The 19,361-nt window shown below is 46.3% G+C and overlaps 1 protein-coding gene across 1 annotated transcript in view; it reads left to right on the forward strand.

Annotated features, from left to right (window-relative positions):
• Positions 1 to 19,044, forward strand: part of LOC146799978 (uncharacterized) — a 241,017-nt gene extending 221,973 nt beyond the window's left edge. Inside the window, exons 3-4 of the mRNA XM_085623697.1 lie at positions 16,612 to 18,272; positions 18,905 to 19,044. Coding sequence (XP_085479823.1) covers positions 16,612 to 18,272; positions 18,905 to 19,044 — 1,801 coding nt within the window. The remainder of the gene's footprint in view (positions 1 to 16,611; positions 18,273 to 18,904) is intronic.
• Positions 19,045 to 19,361: the final 317 nt, after the last annotated feature.

Genomic DNA, 19,361 nt, shown 5'->3' on the forward strand with positions numbered 1-19,361 from the left:
TGTTGTTTTTGCATTTGTCACCCCGAGTGGAAAGGGTATGCTCAGACGTGAGTCCCTTGCTCTCCATGCCACTGGAATCAAGCTATCCTGGCTGACGAGGGCTGAAAGCCCGAAACCGGTCCTAGGATGCTTGTTTCCAGTCCAGGGAGGACCTGGCTTGGCAGTTCGGGCTGGACTGTTCCCATGGGGCACAGGGTCAAGACTGATTTGCATATGGCTGGGTTCAAACTGGAATGGCATGGTGAGCAAAAAAACAATGGATTTAGGCCCAGATCTCTGTACTGGGGTGAATGTATGACATTGTTCTGCATTCTGTCCATCAATTGTTGTTTTTGCATTTGTCACCCCGAGTGGAAAGGGTATGCTCAGACGTGAGTCCCTTGCTCTCCATGCCACTGGAATCAAGCTATCCTGGCTGACGAGGGCTGAAAGCCCGAAACCGGTCCTAGGATGCTTGTTTCCAGTCCAGGGAGGACCTGGCTTGGCAGTTCGGGCTGGACTGTTCCCATGGGGCACAGGGTCAAGACTGATTTGCATATGGCTGGGTTCAAACTGGAATGGCATGGTGAGCAAAAAAACGATGGATTTAGGCCCAGATCTCTGTACTGGGGTGAATGTATGACATTGTTCTGCATTCTGTCCATCAATTGTTGTTTTTGCATTTGTCACCCCGAGTGGAAAGGGTATGCTCAGACGTGAGTCCCTTGCTCTCCATGCCACTGGAATCAAGCTATCCTGGCTGACGAGGGCTGAAAGCCCGAAACCGGTCCTAGGATGCTTGTTTCCAGTCCAGGGAGGACCTGGCTTGGCAGTTCGGGCTGGACTGTTCCCATGGGGCACAGGGTCAAGACTGATTTGCATATGGCTGGGTTCAAACTGGAATGGCATGGTGAGCATAAAAACGATGGATTTAGGCCCAGATCTCTGTACTGGGGTGAATGTATGACATTGTTCTGCATTCTGTCCATCAATTGTTGTTTTTGCATTTGTCACCCCGAGTGGAAAGGGTATGCTCAGACGTGAGTCCCTTGCTCTCCATGCCACTGGAATCAAGCTATCCTGGCTGACGAGGGCTGAAAGCCCGATACCGGTCCTAGGATGCTTGTTTCCAGTCCAGGGAGGACCTGGCTTGGCAGTTCGGGCTGGACTGTTCCCATGGGGCACAGGGTCAAGACTGATTTGCATATGGCTGGGTTCAAACTGGAATGGCATGGTGAGCAAAAAAACGATGGATTTAGGCCCAGATCTCTGTACTGGGGTGAATGTATGACATTGTTCTGCATTCTGTCCATCAATTGTTGTTTTTGCACTGTGGTTCACCTGCACACTTTTTTTTTTATATATCCAGTCGATTCATTAGAGATGTAATTGCCAGACACGCCCCTTTGCCTCGGTTTCAGTTGACTTGCATTTTTGTAATATATTGCTATTAAACCAATATAAAGTGATATAAAAACTTTAAAGAAGAGTTTCGCTGTAGGTAATAATACTTTTGAGAGACACGTCTAGCACAGATTCCTTACATCTGAACTTCCAAGCATCCGGCTGGACCCAGAAGATTTTTGATAGCAGTACCCCTGTGCCCTGATGGGTGGCGTCGGTCGACTCCGCGTGATGCCGTAGGCGTCGAGTTGTCGTGACGTCCGCGCCGTCTATATAGGCGCCACCCCAGTGCGCTGACGTCAGTTGTTTTCTCTCCGCGTCAGCCAGCGCATATCCATCTAAGAGAGCTACCCCGAGTCACTTTTGCACAACCTTTTTAGATTTTGTGTCGACTGTTTTTGGTGTGCTAGGTATGTCGAGCAAGAAAGCCGCCTCTGGGTTTAAGCTGTGCAGTGCCTGTCACCGTGCCATGTCAGTCACGGGCTCCCATTTAGTGTGTCTCTGGGGCCTGCAGCTCGGCCACGACACAGTTGTGCTCCAATTGCCGGGCCATGGCACAGAAGGCTTTGAGGGAGCGGTCCCTAAAGCTGACTGCAGCTAGGTGTCAGCGCTACGGAGGTCACCTCCTTGATCTCGCACTCGGTTGAGGGGACGGTCCGAGCACTGCTCCAGGGGTTCGAAGTCTTCCTCGAAGTACGAGCAATCAGGTAAGAAGCACCACAACTTTACCCCGTCCATCACAGGAGACTGAGGAGCGTTGACGTTTGCGGCTCCTCTCCGCGTTTCCCTCCCTTTCCTAAAGGAATTTTATGATGCCATGTGTGCAGTATGTGGACGGCCTGACCCTGCTGGCGCGCCTTGGGGTCTGAAGGTTCAGCTGAAGGAGGCCCGTGGGTTCCGTACCTTCAGCTCTGGCCATGGCTCCTCTTGGATCTCCCCTATCATCATTTCGACGACACGCCGTTTAGCCTGCCCTATTCTGAAGGGTTAGGCATGGAGGATGAAGATTTGGGAAGGCAGCAGGATCCCTTAGAAATCCTGCAACCCAATTATCACCTGGATTGATCTGAGGACCTGGGTCATGCCAGCGGCCTGGACACCTCTCCAAATTCTAGCATGCTGTCTCCCCCTAACCTGGCTACTGATGAGGGAGCTTCATTTGCAATGATGGTGCGTAGGGCTGTGGAGGTCTTAGACATGCAGATTCCTATGGTGGCAGTCCTGACTAATGTCCTGACGGAGGCCATGCAGCCTGGTGTCTCTTCCTCAGGACACTTGCAGCCTTTCAACTAGGCCTTGACAGATGTTCTACTGGGTACCTGTCCCAAGCCCAGCACAGGGGCTCCTGTGAATAGAACCATTCTCCACCGCCCTGCATTGGCCAACCCAGCTCTCCTCTCTACCTACCGCACCCCACAGAGCTTGGTAATACAAGCCTCCACTTCCCACGGCGCATTCCCTTCCTCACCCCCGTGGACAGGGAATACAAAAGGCTGGACAGTTTTGGGAAGAAAATCTTTTCTTCCAACAGTCTAACATTGCCTCTTGGACCGTTACTCCCATTCTCTATGGGATACATACGGTTGCACAAGTGCTTTCCAGAGTCTCGGAGGAGGACTGAGCTCTCCTCTCCCAAGCTATTACAACCTTACTAGGCAAAGCCATTTCCTCGACGGTGGCCGCGAGGCGTCATGCCTGGCTGAGGATGCCTGACTTTTCAGGAGATGTCGAAGCTAACCTTATGGACATGCCCATTGATGGCTCCCGTATATTTGGAGACAAGGCGCACGCAGCGCTTGAGCATTTTAAGAACTCGTGGGCTACGACCAAGTCCTTAAGCCTCTCCACACCATCTCGGCCTGTGTCTGCTTTTTGCCCCTTTCGTGGCTATGGGAGGAACTTCAACCGCGCCAACCCTATTCTAGCCAGAGGACCCCGCAAGTCCAGCAACCGCTGTGGGGCCGCAGACGCGGTTCGCCCGATCCCGTGGAATGGGTATCTAGAAGTCAGGTCAAGCGACAAACCCCTCCTCCACCGCAAACCCTCCTAGTCCGATCCTTCTGGATCATGGATGTCCAGTTGCTGGCAGGATACGCCCTCACCTCCACCACTGGCGAGATATCACCTCAGAAGGGTGGGTGCAGCAAATAGTCCGAAGGGGCTACTCCTTTCCCTTCAAGACTACTCCTACCTCCATGCCTTCAACTTACGATCGGTTTACAGAGGATCACTTTGCCGCAATGATTTCAAGACTCTCTTGGCCAAGGGAGCAATAGAGAGGGTCCCCGGACCAGAGATAGGCTACGGTTGCTATTCCCTCTATTTTCTAGTTCCGAAGAAGCACGGAGGCCTTCGTCCTATCCTAGACCTCAGAGCCCTCAACTACTTCCTCAAAAAAGGAGAACTTTCAGTTTGCCGTGCTCCCCTTCAGCCTCGCCAGTGCCCCTCGGGTGTTCACCAAGGTGATGACGGTGGTCGCAGCCCATCTGCGGAGATTAGGGGTTCCAGTCTTCCCCCCTATCTCGATGACTGATTGTTGAAGGCGGGCTCGTCCAAAGCAGTCTTCTTCCACCTCCAGACTACGGCGAACCTCCTGCTCACTATCAATGTGCCGAAGTCACACCTGACTCCGTCTCAGAAGCTCCCTTTCATTGGAGCGGTTCTGGACACAATGCAGATTTGGGCATATCCTCCCGAATGGCCAGTCTAGGATATTCGGGCTGTGATACTGAAGTTTTAGCCTCTATCCTGGATTTCGGTGAGACTGACTGAGACTGTTGGGCCTCATGGCCTCCTGCATCCTGCTAGTGGACCATGCCAGATGGCACATGCAGGATCTGCAGTGGGACTTGAAGTTCCAATGGGCGCAGCATCGAGGAACTCTCACCGACCTAGTTCAGATATCGGAGGTCACAGCGAACGACCTGTGGTAGTGGCTGACAAACCGCAATTTTGTCACAGGCGGACCCCTCTCCCATCCCCACCCAGATCTCATGGTAGTCACAGATGCGTCCCTCCTGGGTTAGGGCGGCCATCTGGGAGAGGTGGAGATTAGAGGCTTCTGGTCTACGGCAGAAGCCAAGCTCCATATCAATATGTTGGAGCTTCATGCGATCTGGTTGGCACTGAAAGCCTTTTTACCATCCCGCAAAGGAAGGCTAGTTCAAGTGTTCACAGACAACACTACCGCCATCTGATACTGCAACAAACAGGGCCGAGTGGGGTCATGGACCCTTTGTCAGAAGGCCCTGCGTCTCTGGACTTGGCTGGAACAACAGGGCATTTACCTTGTGGTTCAACATCTGGACGGTTTTCTGAACGCCAGAGCAGATTAACTAAGCCGCCGGTGCCTTGCGGATCACGAGTGGTGTCTCCATCCAAAGGTGGTGCAAGTTCTCTTTCTACAGTGGGGAGAGCCTTGGTTAGATCCGTTCGCCTCTGAAGAGAATGCGCAATGTCAGCAGTTTTCACGTTGAAGTTTCCAAGGCGCCTCTTGCTCTGTGGCGCTTTTTTTCGTAAGTGGAGCACAGGCCTCCTATACCCCTTTCCGCCCATACCACTCCTACCCAGAGTGCTCAAGATTAGGAGCAACCGGGCCCAAGTCATCCTTATGGCTCCGGACTGGGCACGGGGAGTCTAGTATCCCAAGCTTCTATACATGAGCATCGATTTTTCAGTCAGGCTGGTTCTTCGAGAGAATCTTCTGTTGCAGCAGCAATGGAGGGTCCTCCACCGGAACTTGTACACTCCACCTCCTTGCGTGGAGATTGAGCGGCGGCAGTTGACAGCTTTTGACCTTCCTGACGAAGTCTGTGAGGTTATTCTGGCAGCCAGGGGTCCCTCCACGAAGTTGGTTTACACATGCCGATGGCAAAGGTTTTGTAACTACTGTACAGGACGTTCTATTGACCCTTTCCTTTGTCTGCTTCACTGTCAGATGCCTTTCTGTTTATTCTCACATTGTCCCAGCAGGGCTCTGCTCTGTGCACTCTGAAGGGCTACCTTTCGGCCGTGTCTGCTTTTCTTCGGCTGCCGGATCAGCCATCTATTTTCAAAACTCCTCTTACTCAGAGATTTTTGAAGGGGCTTACCCATAGGTTCACCCCTTCGCCTTTTATTATGCCCCAATGGGACCTTAATTTGGTCCTTACTTTTTTGATGTGTGCACCATTTGAACATCTGCTCAATTGTCCCCTTCCGCTGCTCAGTATTAAAACAGCCTTTTTAGTGGCAATTACTTCTGCCATGGGGGTGAGCGAACTACAATCACTGTCATCTCAGCCTCCTTACCTGACCGTGTTTCCAGACAAAGTAGTGCTCTGCACTAGGGCATCTTTTCTGCCAAAGGTAGTAACACCTTTCCATCCCGCCCAATATGTTTGCCCACTTTCTATGCACCTTGTAATGACACACTTTAGATCTCCCCTGGACCAAGGAATGTACAGTCACTTTCCCAGGGAGAGAAGATCAGTTCCAAACTTATGGAATATAACATATACACAGCACTTCCTAAGGTGGGCAAACTTTCAACACTCCCCCCAAAGGCAAGGCAAGAAAACAATATATACACAGACTTTGCACATCACGTGCTCAGGAGTAGCACCAACTTCCTATAACACAATTACCTGCTAGAAGGGAATTCACCCATCCTTCTACAACAGAATACTTGGCCAAGAAGAGTCCACACCTCCTGCTACAAGGAAAAGACGAATTGGTATATCTAGGATGTACTTATTTGTAAATAGCACCACACAGTAAGCCAAATGCACCTAACATAGCAGACTCTAACATATCAACAGTATCAATCAAGACAAATATATATATGTAGAAATATATATATGTATGGATATAAGAATCAGAAAATAAGAAGAAAAGGAAAGAATTCAGAAAATAATCAAGAGACAGTTAGTAGCAGAGACACCTCACCTAATGCTCCATCATTTCACCCCGCTTTGCTCAAGGGGAGTCCATTGCTTGAACCGGGTGAAAGCTCAGAGGTGACCCCACTTTTTCCATGACAGCACGTCTGCTCCACGGATGAACTTCCACCAAGCCAGTGTAGACTCCCCTTTTTAATACACATTCAAAACACAGCGAAGCTTCTAGCAAGCCACGCCCCCTAGTTCTCATGAGAGCCCGTACCAGCTTGCTTCAAGGTCAGAGCAATGGTTGATCAGGCCCTTGCTATGACTAAAAGTCAAACCATGTACATTCCTCTGATAAGAACCAGTTCTCTCTAGTCAGTAAAATGCGAAAAACAGGAGGAAAGAGCAGACCATACCCTCCCCACTTATCTGCTTCGTGCAGGCACAGAAAATGGCTTCAGAGTTAGTTAAGCCATGCACACAAAGGCCCAAAGAAGGATGGAATTGAAAAGCAAGATGACATGAGACCATGTCAACGGAGCACCTATAATTCTCATCCACACAACTTACAAGCACCACTGTGCACACAGAAAAGTTTGAAGCAAGGTAAAGTCAGAAGGCAGAATGACATTAGACCACGTCAAAGCCAATAGGTCAAAGTCATAATTCACCTAACCCAAATAACATTATACACTTAATCCCTCAGTATACAACATTGAGCACCTGTGTGCACCACCACCCACAACACTGCACCTCAACATCCCATACCTTCTATTCTTGGAAAGACTATTCCACTAAAAGGCAGAAGAAAAGCAGGCATATGCAAACCCATCCTACATTAAGGTTAAGGTAACATAACACACTTAAGTCAGTACAGAATGGTGGTGGTTGAGGGTCATCATAGGGTGTCGGACCACAAAAGTGGCTGATTCACTACACACCTCCGCATCCTTCCAAGGAAGATGAGCGTCTCTAAGGTCTGGACCCAAAAAGAGCGTTATTGTTCTACCTGGATAGTACAAAATAGTTCTGGGTGGACGACCAACTCTTCAAAGGGTACGTCAGAGCAAAGAAGGGCAAGCAGTTCAGAAGAGGGCTATTTCATGCTGGGTCATCCTTTGCATAAAAATATGCTACGCCTTGGGGAAGAGACAACCTCCTGAAGGCCTTGGAGCCCATTCTACCAAGTCTGTCTATAGAGTGGAGTAGAAGATATCAGACAGATGTGATGGGTTTTCAAGCCACAAATTAAAGCCCTGAAGCGCAATGTTGATGTCTTTATTGACTAATTTGCAGAGGAAGACTTGTAAATCATGGAGCTAGGAAATAGCAATGTTTAGTTGCCGGTATAGTCCATGGAGCTTGGAAATTACAATGTTTAATTGGCAATATGGCAGATTTCGTTGCACAGACTTATGATTCCAGTGTAATGAACTTGCCAGGCCTTCCTGAAGTAGAGAGTCTGGGTATGAGGAGGGAAGGATTTGAAGGTCAGAACAGTGGGTAATGGCGACCACGCCACCCTTGCAATCTATTTGTTATTATGATATTACAGTTTTCATGTATGAGGATAGTGTGTTGGTGTTCAATTTTGTGAAAATATGATGCTGAGCAGATGGTGGGGTAAGTAAATGGGACCCAGTCATCTGAGAATGAGAGTGGACAGAGACAGCGCTTGCCAATGAATGTAGTTGCTCAGAGGTAAGTAAGAATAAACAGCTTACCTTCTAGGACTGAGGCAGTATTTTAGGCGGTGATTAGGGGCATACAAGCACAGACAGGCTTGCCTATGGCACACCGGAGGCACTCCCTTGCAGCTTATGGCCTTATATGTGTTGAGAGATTTCTGCACATGCTCAGTACATGGTTCAGCTCCCTTTAATGACGTTTCTGGGATATTAGAGGAATTGAAGGGAAGTGAGTCCCTACTAGTTGTATCATGAGCAGCATGTCATTTTAGAGTGTAAAGTGGAACACCTTCAAAAATACTAATCATATTTCACCAACACCAATGAAGGAATACAATTAGGGATACCACAGAAGGTTGAAGTATATGATGAAAGTTCTGAGGCAACGACTAAGGCTATGCTTATTTTTTCTTAAATGTGTACATTGTTGCTGGATTTGTTTATGTTAGACTTGAATTTGTGCTAATCTGTGTACAGCTTTGTCATAACATTCAATAAAATACTATTTTCAGTTGAAACCATAAAAGCATAGTTATAGCATTCATATAACCATTAATAAATACAATTTGAATTCAGTTTTTGTGCTACTGAGTCATAAGATCTTCAGGTTAGGAGTAATTGCCGTTGACACAGTGATTACATTACAGATATCTTGGTTTCTGTGTAATTCACTTCTGTGCGCATCTGATCACAGGCATCTTGTGGCCCGATTTGGAGTTTGGTGAAGAACTGTATTTAGTCACAAAAGTGACAGGGTATGCTTTTCCCCCCAAACCAATTCATTAGAATTGACAACTTCCAGTGAACAATGCCCCCGTTAGCTCTGTTGACGGCAAGCACCCTCAGGCAGCACAGCAGAGAAAGGGCCGTCTGACGAAGGGCATAGCACCACCCATTTTATTCAGGGTAAACAATGCGATGTGATGTGTTTTTGTCTCTCTGTTAACTGGCAGTATAACCTGGCGATGAAAGGACAGGAAAAACACACAATGATACCCACACCGAGGTAGAAAAAAACTCCCTGTGTATGGCGGTGAATAGTTTTTTTGTTTTCAATTACATAGTCCCACTTTTTGAAAAATAAACACTTAAGTAAATTTTGGTGAATGAAAGTCCGAACCAGCAACAGCTGTCCACCAAATGTTTAGTACCTTGACTGTAGCTGTGTGGCCGGCAGTGATCTCTAAGTTTGGCAGATGGTAGTTCGACTGCCAAACACTAGATCAGGCCTTAGTTTCTGTGTTAGTTAAAGCTCTGATCAATGGATTAGAAGGTATCTTTGTTTTTGGCATATCCACGCTCAGCAATTTAGATCACATGTATCATTGTTTGAGTTTTATACTGTGCTTTTGGGACATTCGATCTGTCACAAAAATATACATGGAAATATTTATTAATGAGTTGTTGTGTTCGTACTCTCTAACCTGAACTCTTCGTTCCTCTTCAGCCTTCGAATTGCAAATCTCAGAAAAGTGTGTGTGCCTTTTCAGTCACTGTTGCCAAGCTGTGGAATTATTTTCCTTTAGATCTATGATCGATGCCTGATAACGTTGTTTGTACAAAGCTTCTAAAAACTTGGTAATTTCTTCAATAAAATCTTAACCTCTGGCCGCAGCGTTCTCTTCTTTAGCACTAGAAAACTGTAGTTGGTATTGCTGTGCTCCTCAAATAACTGGAATAAATACATGTCTTAGAAGCTTTCTTATTCATCTCGATACATTCTGTGGATATCGCCATTTAATGGTAATGTCTTTATGTCAATTCATGCCGTAATGAAAATTTTCCTAGTGATCATGACGGAAAGTTTCAATTCTATTAAGGACGCGTAGGCGAGGATTATGCTGTAACTTTAATTTATTCCTACTGAAAGCAGTATTCAACTTTTAATACCTCAACAAAAAACCAGCACTCCCATGGTGCTTTAGGCAGTCCAGACAGTCGATCACAGCCACCAATCCGCATCCTCCATCAACCTCGAAGGCGTGTACATCCTTTTGCAACTCCTCTTTCGAGACTGCAGCCAGAACCAACCCGCATCCCAACAGTTGTTTTGGGCACCTTCAGAACCTGAAAGAAACTAACCAGAAGGCCCATGACTCTATTTTTCATAACAGAAACAGTCCACGTCATAACACAATCACTGAGATATGATCAGAGGAGGGCCAGAGAAAACATACATTTCCATAATGAAATCAATCGATGCAAGATAAAAATATATATACTTAGACCAAATGAGGCCTCGCCAAACCAATTAAACAAAGTCCGTCACAAAGGGTGGGATCAGGAGATCGCTAAAGCCCTGGGAAGGAATAATCCTCGCCTCCGCATCCTTAATAGAATTAAAACTTTCCGTCATGATTACTCTGAAATTTTTCATTCTATGTCGGGACCGGAGGCGAGCATTATGCTCGTTCAGAGCTTATCCACCACCAGTGAGGCCATATCAACGACTGGCTTGAAATAGAACCTCTTGAACATCGAGTCCGATGACCAGTCTGCCGCATTCAAAATGTCTTCCAGTCTGGCTCCCAGGGAGAAACATTTTGACGCCATGGCACCTCTCACAGAATGGGCGCCGAACTGCGAGACATTTATGCCCACTTCTTGCATCGCCCATCTGATCCAGCGTGCAATCATCGGTGGTGAAACCGCCTTGAAGGACTTTCTTAAAGAGATCAACAATTGATGCTCGCCCGGAGGACGCGTCTCTCCGTCATGTTCTCATATTCCTTGAGGCATCTGACCACACATAGCTTGGGAGAGCCGTCAAAAGCCGGGTATGAGATTACCCTAGAGTCTGACTTAGTCCTGCGTGCAATATGGAAAGTGACTCCCTGTGGGGTGTAAACTTGACCCGAAATATCCAAGGCCCGGACGTCAGACACCCTGCGGCATGAAACAAGGCACAATAGCATCGCCAGCTTCGCCGAAACTTCCTTGCGGGACAAATACCTGTTGGCTTGCCAAGATTTAAACAGATGGAGAACCCTGTTAACATCCCGAAGAGATGAATATCTAGGTTCCCGGGGGGAAGCGTTAATCGAATGCCCCGCAAACGTATTGATCGTCCAGTAGGCTAAACCCTGCGCAGCTAAAGATGCCAAAAAATTCCGGATCGCTACCACTTCGCACTCCATGGGATTGTGATCATTCCTAACACACCAACCAACCCATCGAGACCAGACCGACTAATAGCTCTTGTTGGTGTTGTCCACACACGCTGCTCCCAGCAATCGCTGAGCCTCTTGCGATAGTCCTCCGACTCTCCAGCGATACCGGTAATCCGCCATGCCACTAGAGGCATTCTCCCTTGCTGGAGGAGAGGGTGAGGGAGGCCCTGAGGATCCCTCAGGAGAAAGGGATCTCGGGGTAGAATGATTGGAGAATCCCCCAAAAGTTCCAGAAGAACTGGAAACCATACTTGTGACCTCCAATAAGGAGTAATCAGGACCACCCTCGCCTGCTGTCTGCGCAAGTGAGTCATAAGCCTCATGATCATCGCGAAGGGGGGAAAGGCATAACTAGTGTCCCCGGACCAGTCCTGAAGGAACTCATCCGTTGCTACCCCTAATGGATCCGGCTTCCAACTGTAAAACTTTGGAAGCTGATGGTCCAACCTGGACGCGAAAAGGTCCACTGAGAACGGGCCCCACGTGTCGTTCAGCCGCTGGAAGATCCGCGGTTGAAGTTGCCACAAGCTCATGTCCGTCCAACTCCTGGAGCACCTGTCCGCCATTACGTCGGACACTCCCGGGAGGCATTCCGTCTTCAGCGAGATGTTGTGGGAAAGACTAAAGGTCCATAAGTCCATGGCTAGATCCGCCAAGGCTTTGGACTTCATACCCCGAGGTGGTTGATATAACGCACCGCTGAGATGTTGTCCATCTTCAGAAGGACGTTGCAAGAAACCCTGTCCTTGGAGCAGCACCGGATTGCAAAGGAACCCGCCATCAACTCCAGACAATTGATGTGTAGTTGACCTTCTGCGGTAGACCACTTTCCTCCTGTATAGGATTCCCCGCAATGGGCCCCCCAGCCCAATTTGCTGGCGTCCGACTCGATCACCAGATCCGGATCGCATCCAAAAATGGCTCTGCCGTTCCAGACCTCCATATGGTCGAGCCACCACCTCATCTCCATGCGAACTTCCTCCGTAAGAGAAGCCTGATCTGCGTATTGCAGTCCCCTGCGGAGATGGGAGGCCTTGAGACGCTGAAGCGCTCTGTAATGGAGCTGACCAGGGAAGATCACCTGTATCGACGAGGACAGGAGACCCACCAGGGGTGCTACCTGCCGGAGCGAAGTAAAGTTCCAGGCTAGAACGCGTCTGAGCTCCCTGCAAATCTTGACAATCTTTCTCAGAGGAAGACTTAAGGTTCGGGCTACCAAGTTGATGGTGAACCCCAGGAAGGTCACCTGTCTGGAAGGGGTCAGAAGAGATTTATTTTCGTTGATGACGAACCCCAGGTTGTGCAAAAGATCCACTGTCTCCTTGAGCCGGGAGACCAAACGCAAGGGACATTGTTCCAAAAGCAGAATATCGTCCAGATAGACGATGAGCCGCAGCCCTTTTGCTCGAAGTGTCTCTACAACTGGCTTTAGAACCTTCGTAAAACACCACGGGCCGATGAAAGGCCAAACAGGAGGGTCGCGAACCCGTAGACCACTCCCTTCCAAAGAAACTGAAGGAATCTCCTGTGAGGAGGCAAGACTGGTACCGTGAGGTACATATCCTTTAAATCCAGACGCGCCATCCAATCGTTGGGTTGGAGGAGATCGCGCAGGAAATGGATGCCCTCCATCTTGAAGTGGCGGTAAACCAACCACTGATTTGAATTCTTTGAGGTTTATGACTGGACGCTGACCGCCGTCCGTCTTGTCCACGACAAAGATGTTGCTGAGAAACCCTCTTGGGTGTAGGGTGGAAGGGACTATGGCTCCTTTCCGCAAAAGATCGGCCACCTCTTTGTCTATGAGTGTGGTCTTTTCCTGTGCGAAAAACAGCGGCCTGGGACGAGTATCCTGGATGGGAGTACCGTAGGACTCTATTTGGAAACCTTTGACTGTAAAACCCAGGCGTCTGATGTAATATCTCTCCAATTGTGTTCGAAAAGAGACAACCTGCTCCCCACCTTGAGATGACGTAAAGGTAAAAGGCTCACCCGTCGCGGGCAGATGTTGGCCTCGACCTCTGCCTCCTCAGCCTCTGTATCCACGGCGGGACTGGAAAAATTCCTGCCTGCCAGGGTCCGTGGTTTTCTTGCCTCCTCGTTGGAGCCTTGGGTGTAAAACTTGCCGGCCGATCGCCCCCTGCCACGGCCCGCACTGACAAAAACACGAGGGTGGAATACTTGCTTAATGGAAGTCTGCGCCTTGTCCAATGAAGTAAAGGTTGAAACAAATTTGGTGAGCTCCTTTATGACGGGGTCTCCGAAGAGACCACCTTAGGCCACTGTGCCTGCCTTCAAAGAGGCCAGTTCCCCTAATTTGGGATCAACCTTTAATAGGAAGGAGCGCCGCCTTTCTGTAGAAATGGCTTAGTTAGCATTTCCGAAGAAAACTATGTCCCTCTGTGCCCAGTTGGAAATGCGCTCAGGGGATAAGGGAGAACCTGACGCCTTTGCCTCCTCTGCCTGCTCCATAATCTTATTGAGCGGCCCGGTGAGGTCCAGGAGCTCATCCTGACAATTCTTCAATGATCGATCAATGCCCTTCTTAGGGTCCCGTACATACTTCTGCAAGAAGGTTGTCATCTTGGGGTCAACCTCGGGTGTGGTTGCAACCTTACCCGCAGGGCTGGACGAGGACACTCTGCCCTAAGGCAGGCTCTAACCTCCTTCTCCAGGGGTTTGCGCAGGCGTCCGGTTACAAACGCCGAGACCTTCGGGGAAGGTGCCCAGGCTGATGATCGTGGATGCACGAGGTCCTCAGGGACCAGCATATCAGAGGGTTATTCATCGTGTTGGGATGGCTCCGAAGGGGGTGCGCCAGAACCCCAGGAAGTGGATGGGCCTGCATCGTCATGAGTCTCCTGTAGAGTCGTCATCCTCCTCGTGACCAAACTCTGGGATTTCCAGGATATCTGGTGTCATGTCTTCAGCAGGGGGGTCTGGCTAGGAAAGCTCTTCTAAGGCATTCGAACGCTCTCAAATCTGGAGCCAAGGTGCTCTTACGTTTTTCGGCGCATTGGGGTCTCTCTGCCTCGATGGCATAGGCATACTTCATTATTCAGCGTTCAAAAGGACCCATTGCTGCCTCCACTGCTTGGTGGATAGACGCGTCCACAGCGTCGCAAAACTCGTCATCCAAAGGGAGAACTTGGAGGGATTCCTCCTCGGAATAATCCATGTCCCTTGCTAAAGGTGATGACCAGGGACAGCAGCTATATGGATAGCAGACTGCACGCTCACACGTGGACAGGCGAACCTGTGTAGTAATGGCAGAGGAAATAAATATATATTGCGAAGCACTTTACTTTTGTGCCGCAAGCGGCAGGCAGGCGAAAGAACTGCCCAGGGGCGACTCACCCTAATAATCTGTGGGTGTCAAAAAGGTCTTGGCCCGCCCCCACCACAGCTAAAAGTGTTTGCGCCGCCTAAAACAACTGCCTCACGGCATAAATCTGACCTTACAAGTGAGGGTGTCAAGCGGTGGCTGCAAATGCAGAAAAAACCAAGTTCAACCCGCGTAGGCAGGTGTCAGGGTTCCCAGACCTGACAGGCAAGGAATAATCATGCCGGAGACCAGAATTGCGCAAGGAGCGTCTCTGTACCAGTGAGTTCAAAGCGCGGCCCTCTGCCGGTCTGGAATGCAATGCGCCAAAGCCTGTCACTGAGGGCCGCGAGCAGAGCTTTCCAAAATGCGTCTGCGGCCCTGGCAAAGAATCACTGAAGTGTGAAAGTAAAGTAACCGTAACGTGAGAAACCCTGAGAAAACCCAACTCTCCGGAGTTAGGGAAATGCCGAGCGCTTCAATAGAAGGGTCACTGAGCGTGAAGGAAGCAATTAGGCTCAATTACAAGTGCAAACAACTCGCCTGACACAGCGCAGCTACTGAACAAAGCGCACAATATCAGAAATCGACAATCAGGGCAAACAAATCATATTAATACCACAAACAAAGTCAACTCAATGAAGAGAGAAAACAAAATTGACTTATCTGCTGGCTAGCCGGAAAGAGGAGTTGCAGCAGGATGTACACGTCCTCGAGGTTGATGGAGGATGCTGATTGGTGGCTGTGATGGACTTTCTGGACTTCCTAAAGCACCATGGGAGTGCTAGTTTTTTGTTGAAGTATTAAAAGTTGAATACTGCTGGCTGTAGGAATAAATGAAAGTTACAGCATAATCCTCGCCTCCAGTCCTGACATAAAATTATTGGATTAGACATCCTGGATTTTGTTTTAATCCATTTTGTCAGCAGTCATCATTACCAATTTTACCTATGTTTCTCATTATGTGTTTGGTAATTGGATTACAGATATCTCAGTGTCCATTATAATTTGTGTTGTGAACATTGTTAGTGAATAATTAACAATGTGCTTTGGATCTCATTAAAAATTTGCAAATCTTTTGGTTCATAAACTAATAAAATTCCGTGTTCACTAGATTGTTAATACTAGTTCTATGCTAATGCGTTGTGAGTATAACTTACAGAAGCATTCCTGGATTTTGTTACTTCATATCCATACAAAAAAACAAATAGATTTTTCTAATGCTGTTATTTGTATTTTTTGGCTCATAAAATGCGAATTCTTATATATATATATTTTTGTCCCGTAGGTGAAAGAAATCCCCAAAAAAGCTATAGTCAGAGGAATATCGTGGACTCCAGGAACTGCAATTCAACTTTTGAGACACTAGCCCCCTGAAATGTACAAAAGTTTTTTGAGACTTTATTCCACTAAGGAATCTCTATATAATTGTTAGCCATGTGTGCTCATTGCGCGAACAACCTTTTTCTGTCAAAATTGGTTGCAGACACCAATGGATGCCTCATGAATTTGACCTAGTACGTCACAACAAAGGAGTAAGGAATATTTCATGAGTATGACAACAAATTAACATTCCAAGGAACTTTGATCCATCAAGGGACCCACAAAGGAGAAAGGCCACACAAATGTACAGTATGTAATAAATCTTTACAGGAAAACAACTTTGCAGTTCTAATACTATTGCTAAGAATTTAGATGGTAGAGAGGTTATTTTTCATCTATATGTGTAAGTAAACTGCAACTAACTTGAAAGTACTAACCTGGACAGACACAGGAGAAGCTACACACATTTACCCAGTGTCTCTAGGATTTTATTACAAGAAATTCATTATTTAAACATAATGTGTGCATTATGGAGGAGGCGCACAAATGCTCTAAATGTGACAGAGATTTCTATATAAATGCCCATTAGGAAAACATCAAGGAGATTGCAGCATACTAAGACAAAATAAATCTACAATGTTTACCAAGCCGTCTGTTAGAAAATGCCATTTGATGGTAGGCAAACAAAATCGTACTGAAGAAAAAACATTTCACTGTCTCAAATGTAAAGATGTTTTCACAAATGGCTCTCATATTGGACAAACGTCAGGCCACACTGAACCAAGACCATATAAATGCACTCAGTGTGACCAGAAATTCATTACAAAGGCACAGCTGAAGCTAGATCAACAAACTCCTACTGGTGAGAAACCATGTGAATGTTCTGAACGCGATAAGGCTTTCAGTCAAAAGGGTGAACTAGTACTACATCACAGCAATCACACTACAGAGAAACCGTATAAATGTCCTGAATGTGAGAAGACTTTCAAAGAAAAGAGTGATTTATCACAGGCGAGAATTCACACTGGGGGAAAACCATATAGATGTACAGAATGTAATAAAACTTTCAGTCACAATGCAAAACTGATAAAACATCAGAGAACACACACTAGAGCTAAACCTTATGTGTGTTCTGAATGTGAAAAGGCTTTTACTATAAAAGAAAGTTTAAGGCGACATCACATGTCTCACACCGGTGAGAAACCATATAAATGTTCTGAATGTGAGAAGGCTTTCATTACAAAGGCAGAGCTGATAATACATCAGAGAGTTCACACTGGCACAAAACCTTACAGATGTTCTGAATGTGAAAAGGCTTTCACTACAAAAGGCAATTTAAGGCTGCATCACATGTCTCACAGCGGTGAGACTCCTTACAAATGTTCTGAGTGTGACAAGTGTTTCAGAACCAAAGATCAACTATTACGACATCAGAAAGATCACACTGGAGAAAAACCATATAAATGCTCTGAATGTGACAAGACTTTCAAGCAAAAAGGTGATTTATCATCACATGAGAAAATTCATACCGGGGAAAAACTATATAGGTGTTCAGAATGTAATAAGGTTTTTCATAAAAAAGCACATCTGATAAGACATCAGAGAACACACACTGGTGAGAAACCACATAAATGTTCTGAGTGTGACAAGTGTTTCATCACGAAGGGCCAGCTAATAATACATCTAAGAATTCACACCGGCGAGAAACCATATAAATGTTCTGAATGTCAAAAACATTTTAGCAGAAAAGATGACCTATCCAAACACAAGAGAATTCACACTGGTGAGAAACCATATAAGTGTTCTGAATGTGAGAAGGCTTTCAGTACAAAGTCACAGCTTATAATACATCAGAGAGTTCACACTGGGGCAAAACCTTATGGATGTTCTGAATGTGAGAGGGCTTTCATTACTAAAGGATTGTTAAGGATACATCACATGTCTCACAGCGGTGAGACTCCATACAAATGTTCTGAGTGTGACAAGGGTTTCAGAACCAAACATCAACTAATGCGACATCAGAGCAATCACACTGGAGAAAAACCCTATAAGTGCTCTGAATGTGACAAGGCTTTCTTTCTGAAGACTGAACTATTAGTACACCAGAGAAATCACACTGGAGAGAAACCCTACAGATGTTCTATATGTGATAAGTCATACGTTATAAAGCAAAGGCTTACCATACATCAGAGAACTCACACTGGAGAGAAACCTCATAAATGTTCTGAATGTGATAAAGCTTTCAGTCGAAATGATCATCTGTGCTCACATCAGAAAATCCACACGGGGGAGACACCATATAATTGTACTGAATGTTACAAGGCTTTCAGCCAAAAGTGTAGCCTTTCACTTCATCAGAAAATCCACACTGGGGAGAAACCATATAAATGCTCTGAATGTAACAAGGCTTTTATTACAAAGATAAACCTGATGATACATCAGAGGATTCACAGTGGTGAGAAACCATATAAATGTTCTGTATGTTCTAAAGCTTTTAATCAAAAAGGTAATCTGTTGACACATCTGAGAAGCACGCATCTTTACTACATGTGTAGATCCAATGACAATTGAGATATTTTACAACAGAGAAACCATGTACATTTACTTAAAGTGACAACACTTTCAGGGAAAAGCATCATCTATCACCCCACCTGAGAAGAGATAAAGAAATCATATTAATGTACTAAGGGTCTGATTACGAGTTGTCATTATTTATTGCCCCTGATAAATACTGATACCATGTGGTACATTATTTATCAGTTGCCATAAGTAACACCTATTACAAGTTTATGGGGAATAACATGCATGTTTTGGTCTTTAACGCACCAAGTTCCACATGATACTGTAAACACCGTATGCTTTCCCCTGTTAACTTTTGGCAAGTTTGACCTACTGAAATTTAACAAAAGTTGAGCTATTTAACGCATCCAATAAATATCAGATTTGTTAAATACCTTCAAACTCGTAATTCCAACCTATGAGTAAACGGGGGTTAGCACATGGGTCAGAAAATTACAACCAGTCATACTCAGGCCCTAAGTGCAAAAGTCTTTAGCTACATAGGGTCATCATATGACAGTCACCATAGACTGAAATTGTGTAAATACTTTGAATGCAGCAAAATATTAGTTACAGAGATATCACAAATAATACACAAGAGAACTCACTCTAGTGTGAAACCACATGCATGTTTTGAACGTGGTAAGAAATTCAAGTTAAAAAGTAATCTCTCGTTGCATCAGAAAGTCCAGAACAGGGAAATGAGGAAATCCAGTAAATATTCTGCATTTTAACAAGAATTCTGTTGAAAAATTATATCTGACAGAGGCTTGGACATTAAGGAATCTTGCATGGCTACAGTTAACCATCCTTCGTCCACAGAGGTAGTGACAACAGCAGTGACCCAAATGTTCAGAATACTGTATAGCTTGGGGAGATGAGAGTAAGTGCTGATTTCATAATTTCATGTGGCCATACAATGTACATTTCAAAACTGTTATAGAACACAACCAGTATACTAAGAGAAATCAGGAATACATGCAGAATAACTGAATAACCATTTAAGCAACATATAAAGCAGAAGAAAACTAAACAATTGGACAGAATTTAA

Source organism: Triturus cristatus, chromosome 8, assembly GCF_964204655.1.
Source record: "Triturus cristatus chromosome 8, aTriCri1.1, whole genome shotgun sequence".
Classification (NCBI taxonomy): domain Eukaryota; kingdom Metazoa; phylum Chordata; class Amphibia; order Caudata; family Salamandridae; genus Triturus; species Triturus cristatus.